The sequence below is a fragment of the Anguilla rostrata genome, chromosome 4 (assembly GCF_018555375.3).
Source record: "Anguilla rostrata isolate EN2019 chromosome 4, ASM1855537v3, whole genome shotgun sequence".
In the NCBI taxonomy this organism is placed as follows: domain Eukaryota; kingdom Metazoa; phylum Chordata; class Actinopteri; order Anguilliformes; family Anguillidae; genus Anguilla; species Anguilla rostrata.
In genome coordinates, this window is record NC_057936.1 from 48644131 (window position 1) to 48661073 (window position 16943).

The 16943-nt window shown below is 39.0% G+C and overlaps 1 protein-coding gene across 6 annotated transcripts in view; it reads right to left on the reverse strand.

Moving 5' to 3' along the window:
* LOC135253525 (V-type proton ATPase subunit H) overlaps window positions 1–16943 on the reverse strand; it is a 58867-nt gene that overhangs the window by 18118 nt on the left and 23806 nt on the right. For all 6 annotated transcript variants that reach the window (XM_064332904.1, XM_064332902.1, XM_064332903.1 and 3 more), the window contains 3 exons: window positions 11040–11218; window positions 9354–9479; window positions 7625–7726 (listed from right to left, as the gene is read on the reverse strand). In XM_064332904.1, the coding sequence (XP_064188974.1) occupies window positions 7625–7726; window positions 9354–9479; window positions 11040–11218 (407 nt within the window). The remainder of the gene's footprint in view (window positions 1–7624; window positions 7727–9353; window positions 9480–11039; window positions 11219–16943) is intronic.

Below are 16943 nucleotides of genomic sequence, written 5' to 3' on the forward strand. Positions count from 1 at the left end.
CTTCTTTGATTGTAAGCACAGGACCATAGCAGGGCTAAAACAAAAAATCTTGCATAGTGTGCCTTTAACCACTACTCTGTACTCTAACTTTAGTTGTACACACCACAAATTTCCCCTATTGATTGTATGGATTTTAGTGTGCCCTGAATAGGTAGTGCTAGTCGGGTCTCTGGCAGCAGCCTCAGGCTGACTGGCTGGCTTACTGTATCTGTTTGATTCATGCAGATGTAGGCAGAGATAAAACAAGGCCATAGGCCCACTGAGCGCCCTGCAATAGATTGGCGATCGGCCCTGGATGCATTCCTGCCTCTCGCCCAATGCACGCTGGGATAGGCTCCAGCACACCCACAACCCTGACCAAGACAATGGATGGATGGATGAATGAATGAACCCAATAAGCCTTCCTCTGTAATCAGAGACACTTTAATCAAGTTTCCAATGGTGTGGAAAAAGCCCTATCCTCCTGATGCTATTGACGTCTTAAAACTCACTCAAGATAACAGCATGGTTATGGTCTTTATTTGCTGCTTCATATTAGGAGGGCATTGGCACCAATGGAAAATTTTTACCAAGGAACGAACTGAAAATTTGGGGTCAATGTGACTGCAGCATGATGTCATTAACCGATTTACTAAGACAACATATGCAAAGCAGGAAATTATGCAATCAATTTATGGAAAAAGTAACAATCAACAAGGCAAACTATATCTAAGCTTTGTTCTTACAGTGCATATTCTGATAACCACATTTATAGGTAGGATAGGACAACATTTTAAATGAAGGGATCATTATACAAAATAGACATTTACTTCACATTATAGGCAACAAATTAGTGTGCCAAACCAAGGAATTGATACAAGATGCTATATAATTGTAAATGGAAAATCACCATAAAACATACAGAAGTCAGAGAGGAAAACATCCTTAAAGACACATTTGATGGTCTTGTGGGACAGAACAAATCAAGTATTGTAATGCTGAACTGGTGCACTGTGGCCCGAATGGACATTTATGATATACAAGTAATTTCACTTAATATGACACTAATATATCTTTTGATGGATTCCCTGGGTAATACAGTAAGCTCATGCAAGATTCCAGTAAGATAATTAGCACTGAAGCCAGATAATTATCCGTCAACTTCTAAATGGACTACGCTTGCTAAACTACTCACCGTTTAGGCAGATGAAAGCAACCTTTGAAATCTCTCAGTAACAGTAGGTCAGGTTTCCATAAAGGAAACCCACCAAAGGTTTAGCTTCTTGTAAATGTACTGCCTATTCAATAAGAAGCCTGTATGATAAAGGGCACATCACTGGGCTGTTTTTATGTACTTTTGACACATGGGGCCACTGTGCATGCTTCATGCGGTGTCTAAAGAATACAAATAAGCATGTTTTTTAAACTACTACCAAAAATTATTCCACTGTGGTTATTGTGCTTGTGCAATTTTAGTATCTTGTTTTGGGTTTACAATATTATTCTCTTCTTCCCATCTACATTGCCCTCTAAAATTACTGGCACCCTTGGTAAATATGACATTTCTTTTCATCTTTATTAAGGGTGCCAAACAGTTTGGAGGGCACTGTGTATTGTGATTATATATAAGTAACACCTTGAAAAACACAGAAATACATAAATCATAGTCTTACATACAGCTTATTCTTTCAATGACTGGCTGAGCTAAAAAGAGAGAAATAATGTGCTTCTATCTTTGTGGCAGTCACAGCATCACACTGTTTCTGCAGAACTTTTACCACAAGGGTGTTAATGCATACCTCTGTTCCACTACAGAGAGGCATGAGTCAACGGCAGTGTTGATTGTTAACTCCGCCCACCGCTTGGCTGCATGTAGACCAGCATCAGCTAACAATAAATGGCTAAAATGGGTGAGCATGACAAAAAAACAAAACAAAACAAACAAAAAAAGCAGTCAACCCAGAACCTGAGTTAAATCAGCCAGCAAAATTAGATCACTGTGCTACCTGCACAAAGTTATGCCACATTATTGAAAAAGGGCTTTCACTTTATCATTCTTTCCATGCACTGTAAAAGTTTGACTGAAAGAATATATTCCCAGTTCAGACAATGTCAGCTTCTTTGATTGGACTGGAGTTTGATTAGATTGGAGTTAAGAAACAGAAAGAGTTAAGTCCTGCTTTTCAGAGGTCTCAAATGTGAGTCTTGTGCTTCATACATGCTTTTTTAAATTCAAAAGAACACTTAAGACTTATTTTAGAAAATCCTCTTCCTGTTTTCTTTTCATGTTCATCCCAGTAATTCATATGCATATACTAATTACACATGCATCAATGCCAAATGTGCACAGTGACATCACTCCATAAAAAATATAATCTCAATTGATTCCTTCAAAAAAAAAATCACATTTTTGATCCAAACTCCAAAAAGAAAAAAAAACTCCAGTTCTCTTAATTTTGCTTCCCCACTTAGATGTAATAAACATGAATTTTAAGTAACTGTGAAAGTGTTCATTCCTCCTTGACAGCCACATCATCCGCCAAAAAGTCCCCATCTCATTAAGGAACAAAGTTTTTCAGCATATTATTAACATTTAAATAAATGGCTGTTGATATCTGATGTGTATTTTGCATATAACATCATTTTAACAGTACCTCCAGAAAACAGCAGATCCACAATAGTAAACTTGACACAATATCATAATTATGGAGGTCATTTGCATTATACATTTACACAGGGTAATGACTGTTCATCTGATGATTCCCCCAATATATTATCATCTATCGTCTTAGGCTGAAATGAATATGCCAATGATAGTTAAACACAGGAAGTGGCAACAGGCATTTAATGACAGACCCGTTAAAAATGTATCCTTGAAACCTATTCTTTAAACACAACCAAAGACTCCCTTTAAACCCACTTATAAAACTTAATATGAATATCTCTCCAAGATGAGTTCAAATGCATCACTGGCCACACTCCTTTTATATCTGTCACCATAACAACAAGTCCATTACACTGGATGGAAAAAAACATTTTTCCATTTATTTATTTTTTCTCTCCCAAGTAAGAAGACTCCACCATGCACTTTCACCCTGACAAGATTACAGGGACTGAATGTGTTCAGTTAGACATGATTTAAAGATCATATTTAAAAGCACTGTGGTAACAAAGTGAAGCGAACCCTTTTAAAGTCAAATAATTCGAATTATTGCGAGGATGCTCAGAAGCTCAACCTCACAGGCATCGTTCTTTCTACAGAGACACAGAAAGCGTTGTGCTGTGCTCACAGTAATATGACCTGTGCCTTCACTACATCAGAGAAGCAGAGCAGAGTTTGTGGTCTATCTCAAAAAATCTTTGCTTGTAAAACCTTAAATTCTAATGGTGAACTACTCATCATTCCAAGATTTGTTTTATTGGAAATAATGATACAATTGAACATAACCCTTAAATACTGTTATTCCTGGTAGAATACAGCATACAAAGACTAAATTGGTACCCACTACGCCTTATCCTTTAAACTGGTATTAAGTATATTTTCATTTCTTAAATCATGCCTGCGCACTGCATGCATTTCTATCAGGAACAATTTCAGTACTCTTCAGTTCCGCGAAGCACTTTTCCATGAGCATATACGCCTGCATTTCAATATGGATTCCGACCGATGATGTACATAAAATCCCAAAGGCAGCAATTCGTAGGCTGTGAACAACTAACCCTCCTTTACCCAAAAGCCCATGAATCATATAAAGGCCAGCTGAGTTTAACTGGCCGTTGCCACAATCATTTGAGAATTCCAACATTCACAGGCAATCCTGTGTAGGTTATCAATAACGGCCCTGTGGTGGATCTGCATATTGACAACGCTTTCATGCTCTCGTGAATTACTTTCAACCATGCATATCTCTTGTGGGTGTTACGCCAATTGTATGCAGCTGTGGAACAGAAATATAACTGGTTATACTGCCTGGCTGGTCATCTGTAGTTTGCCACAAAAACAGGATGGCTAGATTACAGTTTGTTAAGAAGCACATAAAAGAGTGTTTTTCAAAAAGGTTTTGTTGATAAATTAGACCAGGATTCACTTGTATCAGAGTGATGGAAAGTGAGCAAAGTATAAAGGCCAACAGGAATTGCTCAAGATCCAAAGCACCTCCCCTCATCTGTGAAACATGGTGGTGTCAGGTGTTATGGTTTGGGCACGTATGGCTGCCACAGATACTGGCTCACTTGTCTTCACTGCTGATGTAACTGTTGATAATAGCAGCAGAATTAATTCTGAAGTGTACTGAAGCATCTTATCCGCTCAAGTTCAACCAAACGCCTCCAAATTCATTGTATTCACCATAGAGGTCTTCCTTGGCTTACCAGGCCATTCATGATTTCTGAGCCCACCGGGGTCTCTTTCTTCTTAATGATGTTCCAAACAGTTGATTTTGGTTAGCCTAAGGTTTGGCCTATTTCTCAGTCTCATCATAGCTCCTTGACTTTCATTGGCATAACTTTGGTCCTCGTGTTAACAAATGCCAATAACAGACTCCAAAGGCAATCAGAAGGCAACAATCAAAAAGGTAGATACTGAAAACTCTCTTATACCTGCACTAAGGAAGCAATTGAACAAATCTGACCAATCAGAAAGTTCTGTCATTTCTCCGGCCAAATAAATGTCTTTGTCCCAAACAATATTGCGTGCACTGTGAATATATATGCATATATACATGTATATGCGCGCACACACACACACATACACACACACATATATATATATATATATATATATATAATGTTTTAAGTCGATGCATGCTGTGTAAGTTTGGAGTGCTTTCTGGGCTATGGCCCCATATCTGTGATGTCAGTTGCACTCATTAAAAAACATCTCACATGCATTGATAAAGGTTAATAAGCACACACTCTTTTTGATTGCCTTTATTGTGGATGCTTTCAAGATTATCACTTAATTATAGAACCGCCTTTGACTATCCTAATGCCATCTCAGTGTGAAAGGTGAAAACTGCATATTCAGTTACATCCTGGTATGTCTTGCATCAATATTTTACATGGGGGGTATTGTCTGTTAATTGTCTGTCTTTGTCAAAGACAAGACAACAGAAGACAATTCTGCTTTCAAAATGACACAAATACTGTGACATGCAAATAAAATTAATACCTCACCACAATATACAGTGCCTATGAACACACACTCTAACCATATATTGTAACTTAATACTGTTGATTGTAATTCTATTGTAACTGCACTATTGTTAAAATTTAATATAAAATTACATAATTATGCTGTAATATTTGCATATCTAGAGTGAGTCGTTCTATTTGCTGCAAAATTGTAAAAACAAAATAATAATAATTTAGTCATCAGTCAATAATCCTTACTGCATATCCTTCAGCATAGTTCATATGCTCTACCGTGTGTCACAATAACACAGTTACCAGGCTTGAATTTTCTTTTGAACAAAGGAAATATATGAAGGAATAGCTAAATTAAAGCAGTGTATAATTACAGGCTGTTAAAGCTGTGATGGCAAAGCAAAGAGAAGCACAGGTAGCACAGAAATAGGATAGCACCAGTGTAACAACTGTTTCATGCTATAGATGGTAATCTAAAAAGCTTTAAAAAACATGTGAAATACACCAGTTCACTGAACATCTACATTTCTTTCAATACAGAAAATTTTCATGCAAACCACCAGGAGACTGAAAAAATACACATAAACAGTTTAAGCAGACAGTTATATTAAACACTTCTAGATATTCAGCCTCCAAACATTAGCGCCATTTGCACAAAATGAGGGCAAACTTGAATTTATGAAAACAACACTGCTGTAGCATACCCTTAGCAACCACTGTAGTGTAGTGGCGAGCCCTATGAGCGAGTTTGCATCAGTGAGACGCTGTGCTACGAAACGCAATGATAGACATGCTATTTTCCTCACAATGAGCATGGATGCATTGATGAATGGCTATATTAGAAATCATAGGGCAAGTTATGGGTTTTTTCTCGTGGAATGAACAGGTTTGCGTTGGTGAGCAGCTGGGCTAGCCGACCGAAAGTAGTGATTCTCATGTGCTTTTTCTGTGAGTGAACAGGCTCGCACTGACGGGCAGCTGTTCGGGCAAATGCCGTGAAACTTGTGTGCAGGTTTTGTTTCTCTTTCTAAATGAGCAGACTTGTGTTGAGTATGATGTGTCCAACCCAGGCTTGTGCTGAGTATGGCTGTGCTCAACCCAGGCTTGCTTTGAGTATGGACGTGTTCAACACAGGCTTGTGTTAATATGGATGTGTTCAACCCAGGCTTGTGCTGAGTATGGCTGTGCTCAACCCAGGCTTGTGTTGAGTATGGCTGTGCTCAACCCAGGATAGCTTTGAGTATGGACGTGTTCAACACAGGCTTGTGTTAATATGGATGTGTCCAACCCAGGCTTGTGCTGAGTATGGCTGTGCTCAACCCAGGCTTGTGTTGAGCATGGATGTGTTCAACACAGACTGGTGCTGAGTATGGTTATGTTCAACCCAGGCATGTGTTGAGATGTGTTCACAACTATTAGTTATATATATGAAAACTAAATAACAATTCAAAACAACCAGTGCAGTGAGCAAAATGCTTATGTAGTGTAATGCCCCAGTCCATTTTAGTCATTAAAGATAACACATATTTGGTTCAGAAACTTTCTTGTTACAGCTAAACGACGTGTTCTGTGTCGATATCAAATTCAAAAGCACTTGCAAGCTTGACTAGTGCTGTCCTCACAACCACAGTCATTATAATCCCGCTGGCTTTTCACACAAAGCAAACCAGTCATACATGCTGCTCTCCGTGGCCTTCTTCGCCCACCTGCGGCTTTCAGTTCACAGATGGGCTTTCCCTCCCTTCTCACTTATTATCACGGGCAGATAGCACACTCCGAACATCTCCTCCTTACCCAAGTTTAACACTGTGATCACGTAAAAAGGCTGCCGTAATTGCTCATCCGCAGAAGTAATATTCGTTTTTTTTAATGAATGCAACTCATTTTTTTTTGTTCAAATGGATGGTGCTTCTCGCTTTTTTTAAGGTGTGTGCGAGACGTTCCAGGACACCGGTCAGAGCCTGCGGTCTCCTTTCAGCTGCCATTTTCACAGACAGAAGAAAACAACAGATCCACAGTTCACACTATAACAATAGCAGTCCGTAGACAAATGACAATTGATACTAGCCATCTGAACACAGTAAGACCCTAAAGTGGAAGACACTGTTTTTGATAGTAGCATATCGTGTATTGTACAAGATTGCAGACTGCAGGGCACTGAATTCTAATTATTTTTCAGACTTTTTAAGCAGGGGACTAATCTGAAAAGAGGTTTACTCTTGCTGACTGCATTAATTTTCAATGAAGGACCGAGAAGCACATAAATGTAGAGAACCCCACAAAATGATTGACACAGAATACCTGAATAATTTTCAGACTGTTTTATGTTATGAACTAAAATAAGAAATGCTTTTATGCTAATGTTCGATGTTCTGGTGACAGCTAAGACACATGCTTGTTTGTGGTGCAGCGTGACATCGGACGTGAGCACTCAGTGCTTAACTTCACTGAAAGCAGTTCTAATGGAAAGCAGCACATACTGAGGGACCTGCTTGCCTACCGTTTTCCTCGAGGATAGTGTCGCACATATTCTCCAACATCATGGGCTGCAACCGCAATCACCTGCGGGTCATCAGAAACTTCCAGGAGCCGGGTCAGGATCCTGACGGAGAAACAAAACAAGCCAATCATCTCATTCCCTATGCAATTCACAGCAGCATGCCACTGAGCACAATACTAATAATTAATTAATTATTCATTTTACATTGTTAAAAATGCAATAGTAAAAATGACAACAATGCAACAAAAAAACTGTGCTGTATGTAAAATTTATCTTTTATGTACATATCACACGTATTATGACATGTAGATAGAAAAGACAGATAGATACACCAATGGATTGTTTTGTTCTGTGGAATGCCTCAATCAAGCCAGCTTCAGAGTTAGTTAATACATTTCCGCAATACATGCAACATAACACAACACAACGACAACAACAGGCCATTCAGCCCAACAATGCTCACCGCTTTCCTGCCTAAATTGTTCCTAGTGCTCTGATTACCTACAGACTAGACAGTATCTGACACCGTATCCAGCCCAGTCAAGCCTGGTCTTAAGAGTTTCTGCCTCTACTACGTGACCTGAAAGGAAACCTAGAGCATTGGTTCTTTTTTTTTCCATTTCAGTAATTACATCCCTGGTACATTAATAGGATTTCGTTTCTTGAGTAATAGTAAGTGCTTGAATATAATTTGCACTTTAAGATACTCCCCCCCCCAAAAAAGAATATCGTTTAATTTTCACATGCCTATTCTCCGAAGAACACATTTCTCACAAGACTTTGAAAAAAAGAAAAAAACTCAGTGCTGTTTTTCTTCAATCAACATTAATGTCTCTTTTGAACAACAACTATACACTTTAATATGAAATTCATGAAAAAAAAAAAAAACGTTCCTGAATTTTGTTCGGTACGATTCTCGTTTAGTCCAAGCAATGAAAGCTATTCACCACTTAAGACAGTAACACCTCAAATATGTGTGTATGCACGCAAGTATGCATGTAGTCAAAAAGGCTCAATTTGCAGAAATGGCATATCATTGAAGTTCCTACCCTGTGTGGATGACACCCTCCGTTGACAATATGGCAACTTTTCATTACATGACAAAGGACCCACAGCCAGAGCAAATCAAAGACTGTGCCCCTGAAAGCTCAGCAAAGGAGTGAGGACCACATCTTCTATAGATGTAAAAATACTACTGCAAACGATCACAAGCATCCCTGAGAGAAGCATTAACCCGGGGTTCAAGTACCCATGGTATCAGCCTGACCAGCAGAAATACAGAACTTAAAACAGGGAGTGAAGCCCTTGATGATTCCTGTGTTCCTGATGGACAGAACGATACGCAGAGCAACTCGGAATATAGCAGAACGCAGGAAAATGGGGTCAAGCACGGACGGGATTCACTAGTGATCAGGGGACCGTTATAAATATTTTAGTTAACACGGTCCCAGTCAGCACGTTCCTGTTTGAATGCAACGCTGCACTTACTGTTGGGAGCTTCATAACACAGGACAAAAGTCTTGTGATTTACACAACAACCGAAAATATCTACACTTATCTTGTCCGTCTTCTTATAGATGCCAGTTTGAAATACAGAATCAAGAAATACTCACAGCAGCAAAGTCAGCATAATTTAAAACTTGTTTACAGGTAAGCTATAAGCCTCCTGAAGGAACAACAATTCTCTACTTTATCAAGAATGATGAAAATGGGCAGGCAATCTCCTTACTTGAGAAGTTCGTAGTTCTTCTCATTCAGCCGAACAGCATTTTCACGCCAGAATTTTTCTGATTTGTGCACAGGACTCCATTCCAGGCGGCCTGACTTCAGCTCTGAGCTGTACTCATCAAAGGAACTGAAAAAAATAAAATAAAATTCATTCATCAGTTTAAAAGGTCATAATCTTTTAAGATCAATCTGCATGAAAACTATAGGACATAAGGAGACCAAAGCAAAATAACATAAAATAAAGCAAACAAAAAACAAGTAGGCTCCCTAGAGTGCCCAGACAGAGGCTTCAGAAGCCACTCTAAGCAAAATAAAATAATTTCATTCATTTCAAACAAATCGGTCCCCTCAGAGAAGCAGCCTGCATTGAAAGTCATCCACAAAAGCATTGATTTTGTAAACCCTCAATACACCACAAACAGAGAAAAGAAACATGGTTTTGAAATGCACCATTTTTCAGCTGTTGTGAGGTGAATGGACAGCTTTCAAAAGTGTGCTTTCCCCTTTTGGTGGACCTCACTGTAATGTATGTCAGTATGCTGTCACAATGCATTACCAGTAATCCCAAATGTAAGTAACTTCTTTTTTTTTTTTTTTTTTTAACTTTGCCATTTTCCTGATAAGCAGAGGAAGCCATTTCAATGACTTCAGGAGACTTGTGGAATTAAAAATTTACAACTGATTGAACATTTAATTGCATCTGTCAGTGAACGCCACATAGAGCACAGTCTATTGCAGTTATTTATCAGAGACCGACCGTCTCAGCAATACATGCGCAAGACTGAGTTTTATGTTCATGACTGGAGGGCTCACTTTTTTCAGTACAAGAAAATTGGTGTGCAATGCTTTGGAAGATAAAATATTTTGTTTGAACAATATAAAGGGATAATGAAAGACAAATCATAAATACAAATACAATATTTTGACAACAGCAAACAATACAGTTTTCAGAAAGAATAAAGAGGAGTCTAATGGTCTGTATAAACATAAAGATGGTAAATATAGATTTTTGTTTACTGTCATCATGACTCTCTAGTCCTTCATACCAGCCATACTAGGGACAATACAAACATTCAACATGCTGCAGTGGTTCGATGAAACCATTCACACAAGGGAATCATTGTACCATACAGCTTTTCACACCAAACAGACAATTATCAGAGCAAGCAATAGTCATAAGAGGTTGATATATGCTATCGTTAGCTACTGAAAGCATGGCCAACAAGGCACTAAAGGTTTGGCCATTTGTTGTTTCGGGGTGTCGTATCCAAGATGTGGTCGTTTCATGACATCAACGGTCAGGATCAGTTGGTTTCTGTCAGGATCAGTTATTTTCTGATTTACACTGCGATAGAGCACAATGTGAGTCCACTGATGCCAACAGGAACTAAATTCATGGGTTACAACATCAGGATTTGCAGCTAAAGGAGGTCATTTCCCCACATCACAGAAATGCAGAGCCTTCCATTGACGCCTGATCAAGACACCAATTATTATTACCATCTTGATTTGCATACCATCTACACCTTTTATGCACCCATACCGAATTTAACTGAAAAGTAAAAATGATTGTATAGGGCTCAGTGTCAAAGGTGATGCTGAACGAAAACTTGATGCTGAATGGATATCTCAAACTGTCCAATTCAATCCAGAAGCACAGCTGACCCAACACAAAATTCATTCCCACCTGAGGTCCTGCACACTTTCTCCCAGCTTCTCCAGGAGGAACTTGATGTCTTCAGTGATGTCCTCATCATCATACTTCTGCTGCTCCAGGTTCTCCAGCTGCTTCAGGACTTTGCACTGGATCATGGCCAGGGCGTACTCCTGCCGGGTCTCCCTTTCAGCTGACTTTTCCAGAAGATTCTGAAAAGGCAACAATAAAATTACCAAAAAAATAAAAAATAAAAATAAATAGAGTGCACCTGTGCCATAACGGTAAGGAAATAAATTATTCAACCTCTGCAGCCATGCAATTACATATTGGACAAGAGCAAATCAAACTAACACCTGCTTCAAACGAGAAAGAAAACGGTTCAAAGAACAAAATCAAAGGGGCAGGTTATGCAATGTAATACATTGTCAAAAGATGCAATCTTCAGCAGACAAAGAAAATACATTTTTAGACATCAAAGAGACACTTTCTATGCACAGAAGGCAAATGAAAACAAGCACCCTATTTAACAACACTTGAATTCCCAAGAAGCAAGTAGTAAATAAGTAATTATAAATGACATGAACACATATATAATTTCAGACACCTGTAAAATAAAATATTTAACATCTGTAAAATAAAGGTGGCAGAATACAGTTATCGTTGATCAGTTAACTTGATTACATAGTCTGCGAGCAACAAACTGACAAAACAAAGGCAATCATTTTGCATAATTCTGCTCACCCATTCAGCAAAAATCATTAATTCGCAAATTATATTTGCTAATGGTCTCACTCATTAAATCTAGAGTAGACCAGTGTCTACCCAATTAATTGTCTACATTATACCTGCCATGTTGTTATGATGATAAGTGTCATATATTCACAAACTGCACTTCAGTGGTTGCTGAGTCAAACAGAGTGAATTTGAACGCAAAGCTGTATGCAAAATTACAGTGATGGACATGCTGTAATGCTGGTACACTAACTGCTGCACAGTCAGGAAAGCAGTGAAGTGTATTCGCACAGGTAAACAATGTTTGTGGAATATTCATGTTTTAGGGAATACTAGTATAATTCCCAAATGGAACACACTATAGAAAAACGAGAGGAGTCACTTCAGCCACCCAAATCCAACAGTGATTTCTGATATAACACACACATGATGTTCCAACAGGTGATTTTATAGCCATTCAAAGACAGTCCATTCTGCAGTCTCTGTCCATTTGACAGGAGGTGAAAGTCGCTTTGTGTGCCACTAATACGTCAAGCATACAGTAATAACTCACTTGAGTGCCTGTAATTATTATGGCTTTGGGATTTCTATTTTCTATTTTGTGAAGTAATTACCCTGGAGACATTAAGTGAAGCCTGCTGAGCTCCCTCCTGGGGAAGGAATGATTTTGGGGCATGCTGGGATTGAAGTTCTGAAGAAGCACTACTTAATTTGGAGAGAATTCTTTCTATCAGAGAAAGTCATCGGATCAACAAACAGGTTTAGGCATTCAGACAGAAACTATCAGTTGAGGATAGAGACATCTCAGTAAAGAGATGACCCCTCATCACCAGGTGTCATGAATTCTCAAATAGAATTCCATCATCAGGGTCTCCCAACAACAAAATTACCGTCCTGCAGGTCGTCAGTGGGAGGCACGGGACCAATTACTTGCCTGTGAAATTATTTTGGTGATGGTTTATTAAATTAATTTCAAGTAATATTAGTTATTTTCTGCTGGTCTAACATTAAGATAATCATCTGTACATTACAAATCACATCCAGAGCAAATTAAAATGAAAGAGAGCACAAGCCCATCCAATTATGTGGGAAAAAATACTGGACCTGGCTAAGAAGATTCCCAGACCAGCAAGTATACAGTAAGTGCAACATCAGTATAGCACTAAATTAAGCCAACATCCATATAAACGCTTAAACATATTACAACAATTTGAAAGTCAACCCAAAGATGAATTCTTGCATTCAAAGATTTCAGCGTAAGTTATCTTAATTCCTTTTGCCAAATATCTGAGCATGGCGTTTCACCAAAACAACAAAAACACCATTCTTACATGAATTTGGAAATTCACTTCTTATTGTTCAATGCCTTCTAAAAAAGCTAGAAATACTGCTTCTTTATGGGCATCAAATCAAAACTTCAAAACAGAATATCAGATGTGTCTGAATGTGAGAGAGACAAAAAGCTGGAATGTCACAATCCCTACTAGATTCCGTATAACAATGCTGAGATATCGACACTTCACTGCTTTCATGTGGACAGAAGTGGCACCTTTAGCCTGACATACCGCAAATCTGCCGGCTACGTGGAAAATAACGGCCGCAGCTGAAAGCAGGACGAGACTGCACAGGTGCAGGCACTGTGTACGTGGGAGGATATAGTGGGGTGGATGTGGATAATGAGAGAAAACAATCCATCAGGGCTCTGCTCTGAAGTCAGCACTGTGGGGCAGCCTTATGGGCATATTGAGCCGAGACATCGCCCAGCCATTGACGTAGCCTGAATGCACCGTGATGACCAAACAGACACTGTTGCAGTGCTGCACTACAACCAAGCAGGCAAGCAGCGATGGGAGAGAAACACCATAAAGGCCCTGTTTCATAAGTAATTTAATATGATGAGCCGGTTGAATAACATAAGAGGAATCTTTACAAATATAATTCGATTCTTGTGAAAAACTTCACTATTAGCGGCTGCATTTTCTTCCTTTGTAAATTGTGATCCATATTTAATAGAGTCACCGTTTACCTGTAAAATGACCTCTTATTCACAGTGTCTGATAGCTTAATCCAGCTCTTCTATGCAATCACAGTCATTCTGAATGATGGAATATTCAACAGCAGACTTTAAAGGATTACCCACTCATTCAACAAGATACAATGTACTGATGTACCCCATGGCCTTTCCCTGCAAAGTTTCCTCTTTGGCATGACCTCCTGCATGTCCTTGGCAGCTGACACATACTGAAAATAAATGACATTTCACATTTGATTTGACTAATATATTTTGCCATTGTTGCATGCACCCAGATTTGAATTCAGAATTAGTCAGTTTCGATTATACTGGTGTCACATCAAAGCTCCTCTTCAGATTGCTGATCTTCAGTGCTGAAGGTATTATGGTACTCTTTCTTCTTTTCCTTATGTAAGAAGATAAAAGAATTCATACATGCTCATTTTTGTTAATTCTCTGTAGAAACATTTTCAGAAGATTAAACGATAAACTATATTGCATTCATAAAACTCTGGACTTATGCTGCCCTCGGAGATGAGAAAATATCAGTGTAAAAAAAAAAAAAGCATAAGACAGGGGCTCCCAAACTTTTCTTGGATGCGAGCCTGAATGAATGTTCACAAATTTGCGTGACACTAACACCCCCATCCATGCACATGCCTCATGCCTAACAGTGGCGTTTAACCCTTGACAATACTGGCAATGTACCACGGGCTCTCACGCCTCATTGCTTTATTGCAGTTGGGTTATTTTGATGTTCGACATGCAGTTGCCTACATCAACATATTTCAAAGAGACAAAAAATTTTAAAATTATTTACATTTTTTTTTTTTTTTTTTTTTACTTTGTTACAAAAAGTTAAAGTGAATCCATCCTTACATCAGGCGACTCCAGTTTAGGAACCACTGGCCCAGCACAAGCAAAATAACAAATGACTAATATTTTTACCGTTGCACATATTTCTGCACATTCACCAATAGGACAGACACAGGCCACAGTCCTTAATATACCTTCATAGACCAATTCTTCTGCCATCACAATCCCAAGCATGTGACTGCATTAGTCTGGTAAACACAGCTATTGAAGACTTACCAAACACAGAGAAACTTTCTTTCTAGTACTTTAATGCCTGTAAGATCAACAGTTGATGGAAGCTAATGCCATCTGCTTCTTGGGGCTGGAAAGCATGAGTAAGAGCATGCTGCCCGTGCCTTCTCGCATAAATGTCTCTCCTCCATCAACTGAAGATATTTTAGCATCGCTGCCTGTGCTAGAGGCAATGCAAATGGAGAGAGTCCTTAATTTGGACTTTAAATCACAGGCTAGAGACTGCTGGTGTTCTGACACACTTCCCCCTTCCTTCATCTGCTCCCATCTCAACAAGCAGGAATGAGTCATGAACTCGAGATTACACTGCGGGCTGAGATTGCAGGTTCACATCCACCCACATCCCACGGCTTCAACCTCAGGGGTTCAGCCTGGTAAACATAGTTCCCGAGATCAAAACTAATGAAGCCAGGGGGGGCCACTTCAAATCCCCTTACAAGGCTGCTTAAGGCGCCGCGATACTGCGTCTCTCCTCCGGCCTCCTGTCCACCTTCCCCTTGCCCGTGACCTCCGATTCACAAAACAGGTTGTCAAAAGGATTACATAAAAAATCTTCCTTTATCCTCTAGAATAACAGTAAGCAATCAGATTGCCTCGTGGTCCCAGCACTAGCATCACGCCCAAGATCACAAAGCTTCCCTCTGACTCAATCTCTGATCGTGAAATTTCAGACTTTTCGACAGAACAATTACTTTCAGCACACATCACCCCACATGCTGTGAAAGACTGTATGTGCAGGCTTGTATTTCAAGGGATAAAAGCAACAGCAATTCCCTTTGCCGTTCACATCAAAATTACATAAGACCCTTAATTAATCCAAAAAAAAACATCAAAGAAAGGTTAAAGCTATTGTGCTAGATTTAAACAAAAGCCAAAAAATGGAAGTGATTAATCACTAATCTCTACTGTGATGTTAATTTCTAAGTATATTTCTTCACAGATAGAGACACATTGTTATTCATGAAGAATCAATCATCAAAAATATATTAAATAGCAAGAATGAAGATTCTAAGCAAAGACTTTATTATTGCTGAAACCTCTGGAGCTCACTACAACATTATACACTATAATATCCCAAACTGTCCAAACTGTAAACAGACTCACAAGTGATCAACTGACATTAGAATTTAATTCAATAAAACAACAGAATTGTTCACTGCAAAACACGTTCTGTAATAAAGTGTAAGTCAATTCAAAAGGTTTTATTTGTCCAAGCAGGTATTTGTGATTTTAAATGGTCCCTGCAAGGGCGCTCGTTGAGAGGAAGGGTTACCTCCACCATATCCTCTGCACAGACCACAGTGTACAGCTCATTAATGCAAGCTTCCTGGGCAGCACAGATAAGCATCAATCAATAAGTATACGCCCCCTCCATTCTACTGGTATATACAACTGCGATTCTAATAACATAGCATGCCAGTCGCCAGCCATATTACATGTATGGCCATATGTGTTGTCACCAAGAGTTGATTACAGCTGGACTTGTCAAAACACAAATTCTACATCTAAGCTTTCAATACCACCGTTCTGTTGATCATATGGCAATCAAGTAAAAATCAAGGCCCTATTAATTAAAACAATAAACCCTGAATGGCACACATACGCAATCTGAAAGCCATTCGTGTTTTGCCAGTGTTTTGCCACTTGCGAAAATACAGCACTTTCCTCTGAATTCTTTCCAGCATTATTTTGCTTCTCTGAAAGATCATCCATCATCAGATAAATCTTTATGCCCTTTGATAACACAGAAATAAAGGCAGTGGAAGGCAAGGCAATATATCACGTTTTGCTGAGAAGGTATGAACTCTATAGATATAGAGGCACTTGACTGCAATCATGAAAGGTTTTTTCATTAGTACGTATCTGCTTGTGTGACTCTATACCAGCCAACTGCGCTCATTGTACACTTTAAGACACCTCTCCACGCTGCTTCTCATCCCTGTTCAGCCCAGCTCAGCACGGCTCTCGTTACATGCACTGAACTGCCACGCCTGGATGGCCCTGCACTAAAAGACTGATGAACACCAACAACAATAACTATATTACAGCTGCTGCTGTTATCATCATCATTATTATTATTATTA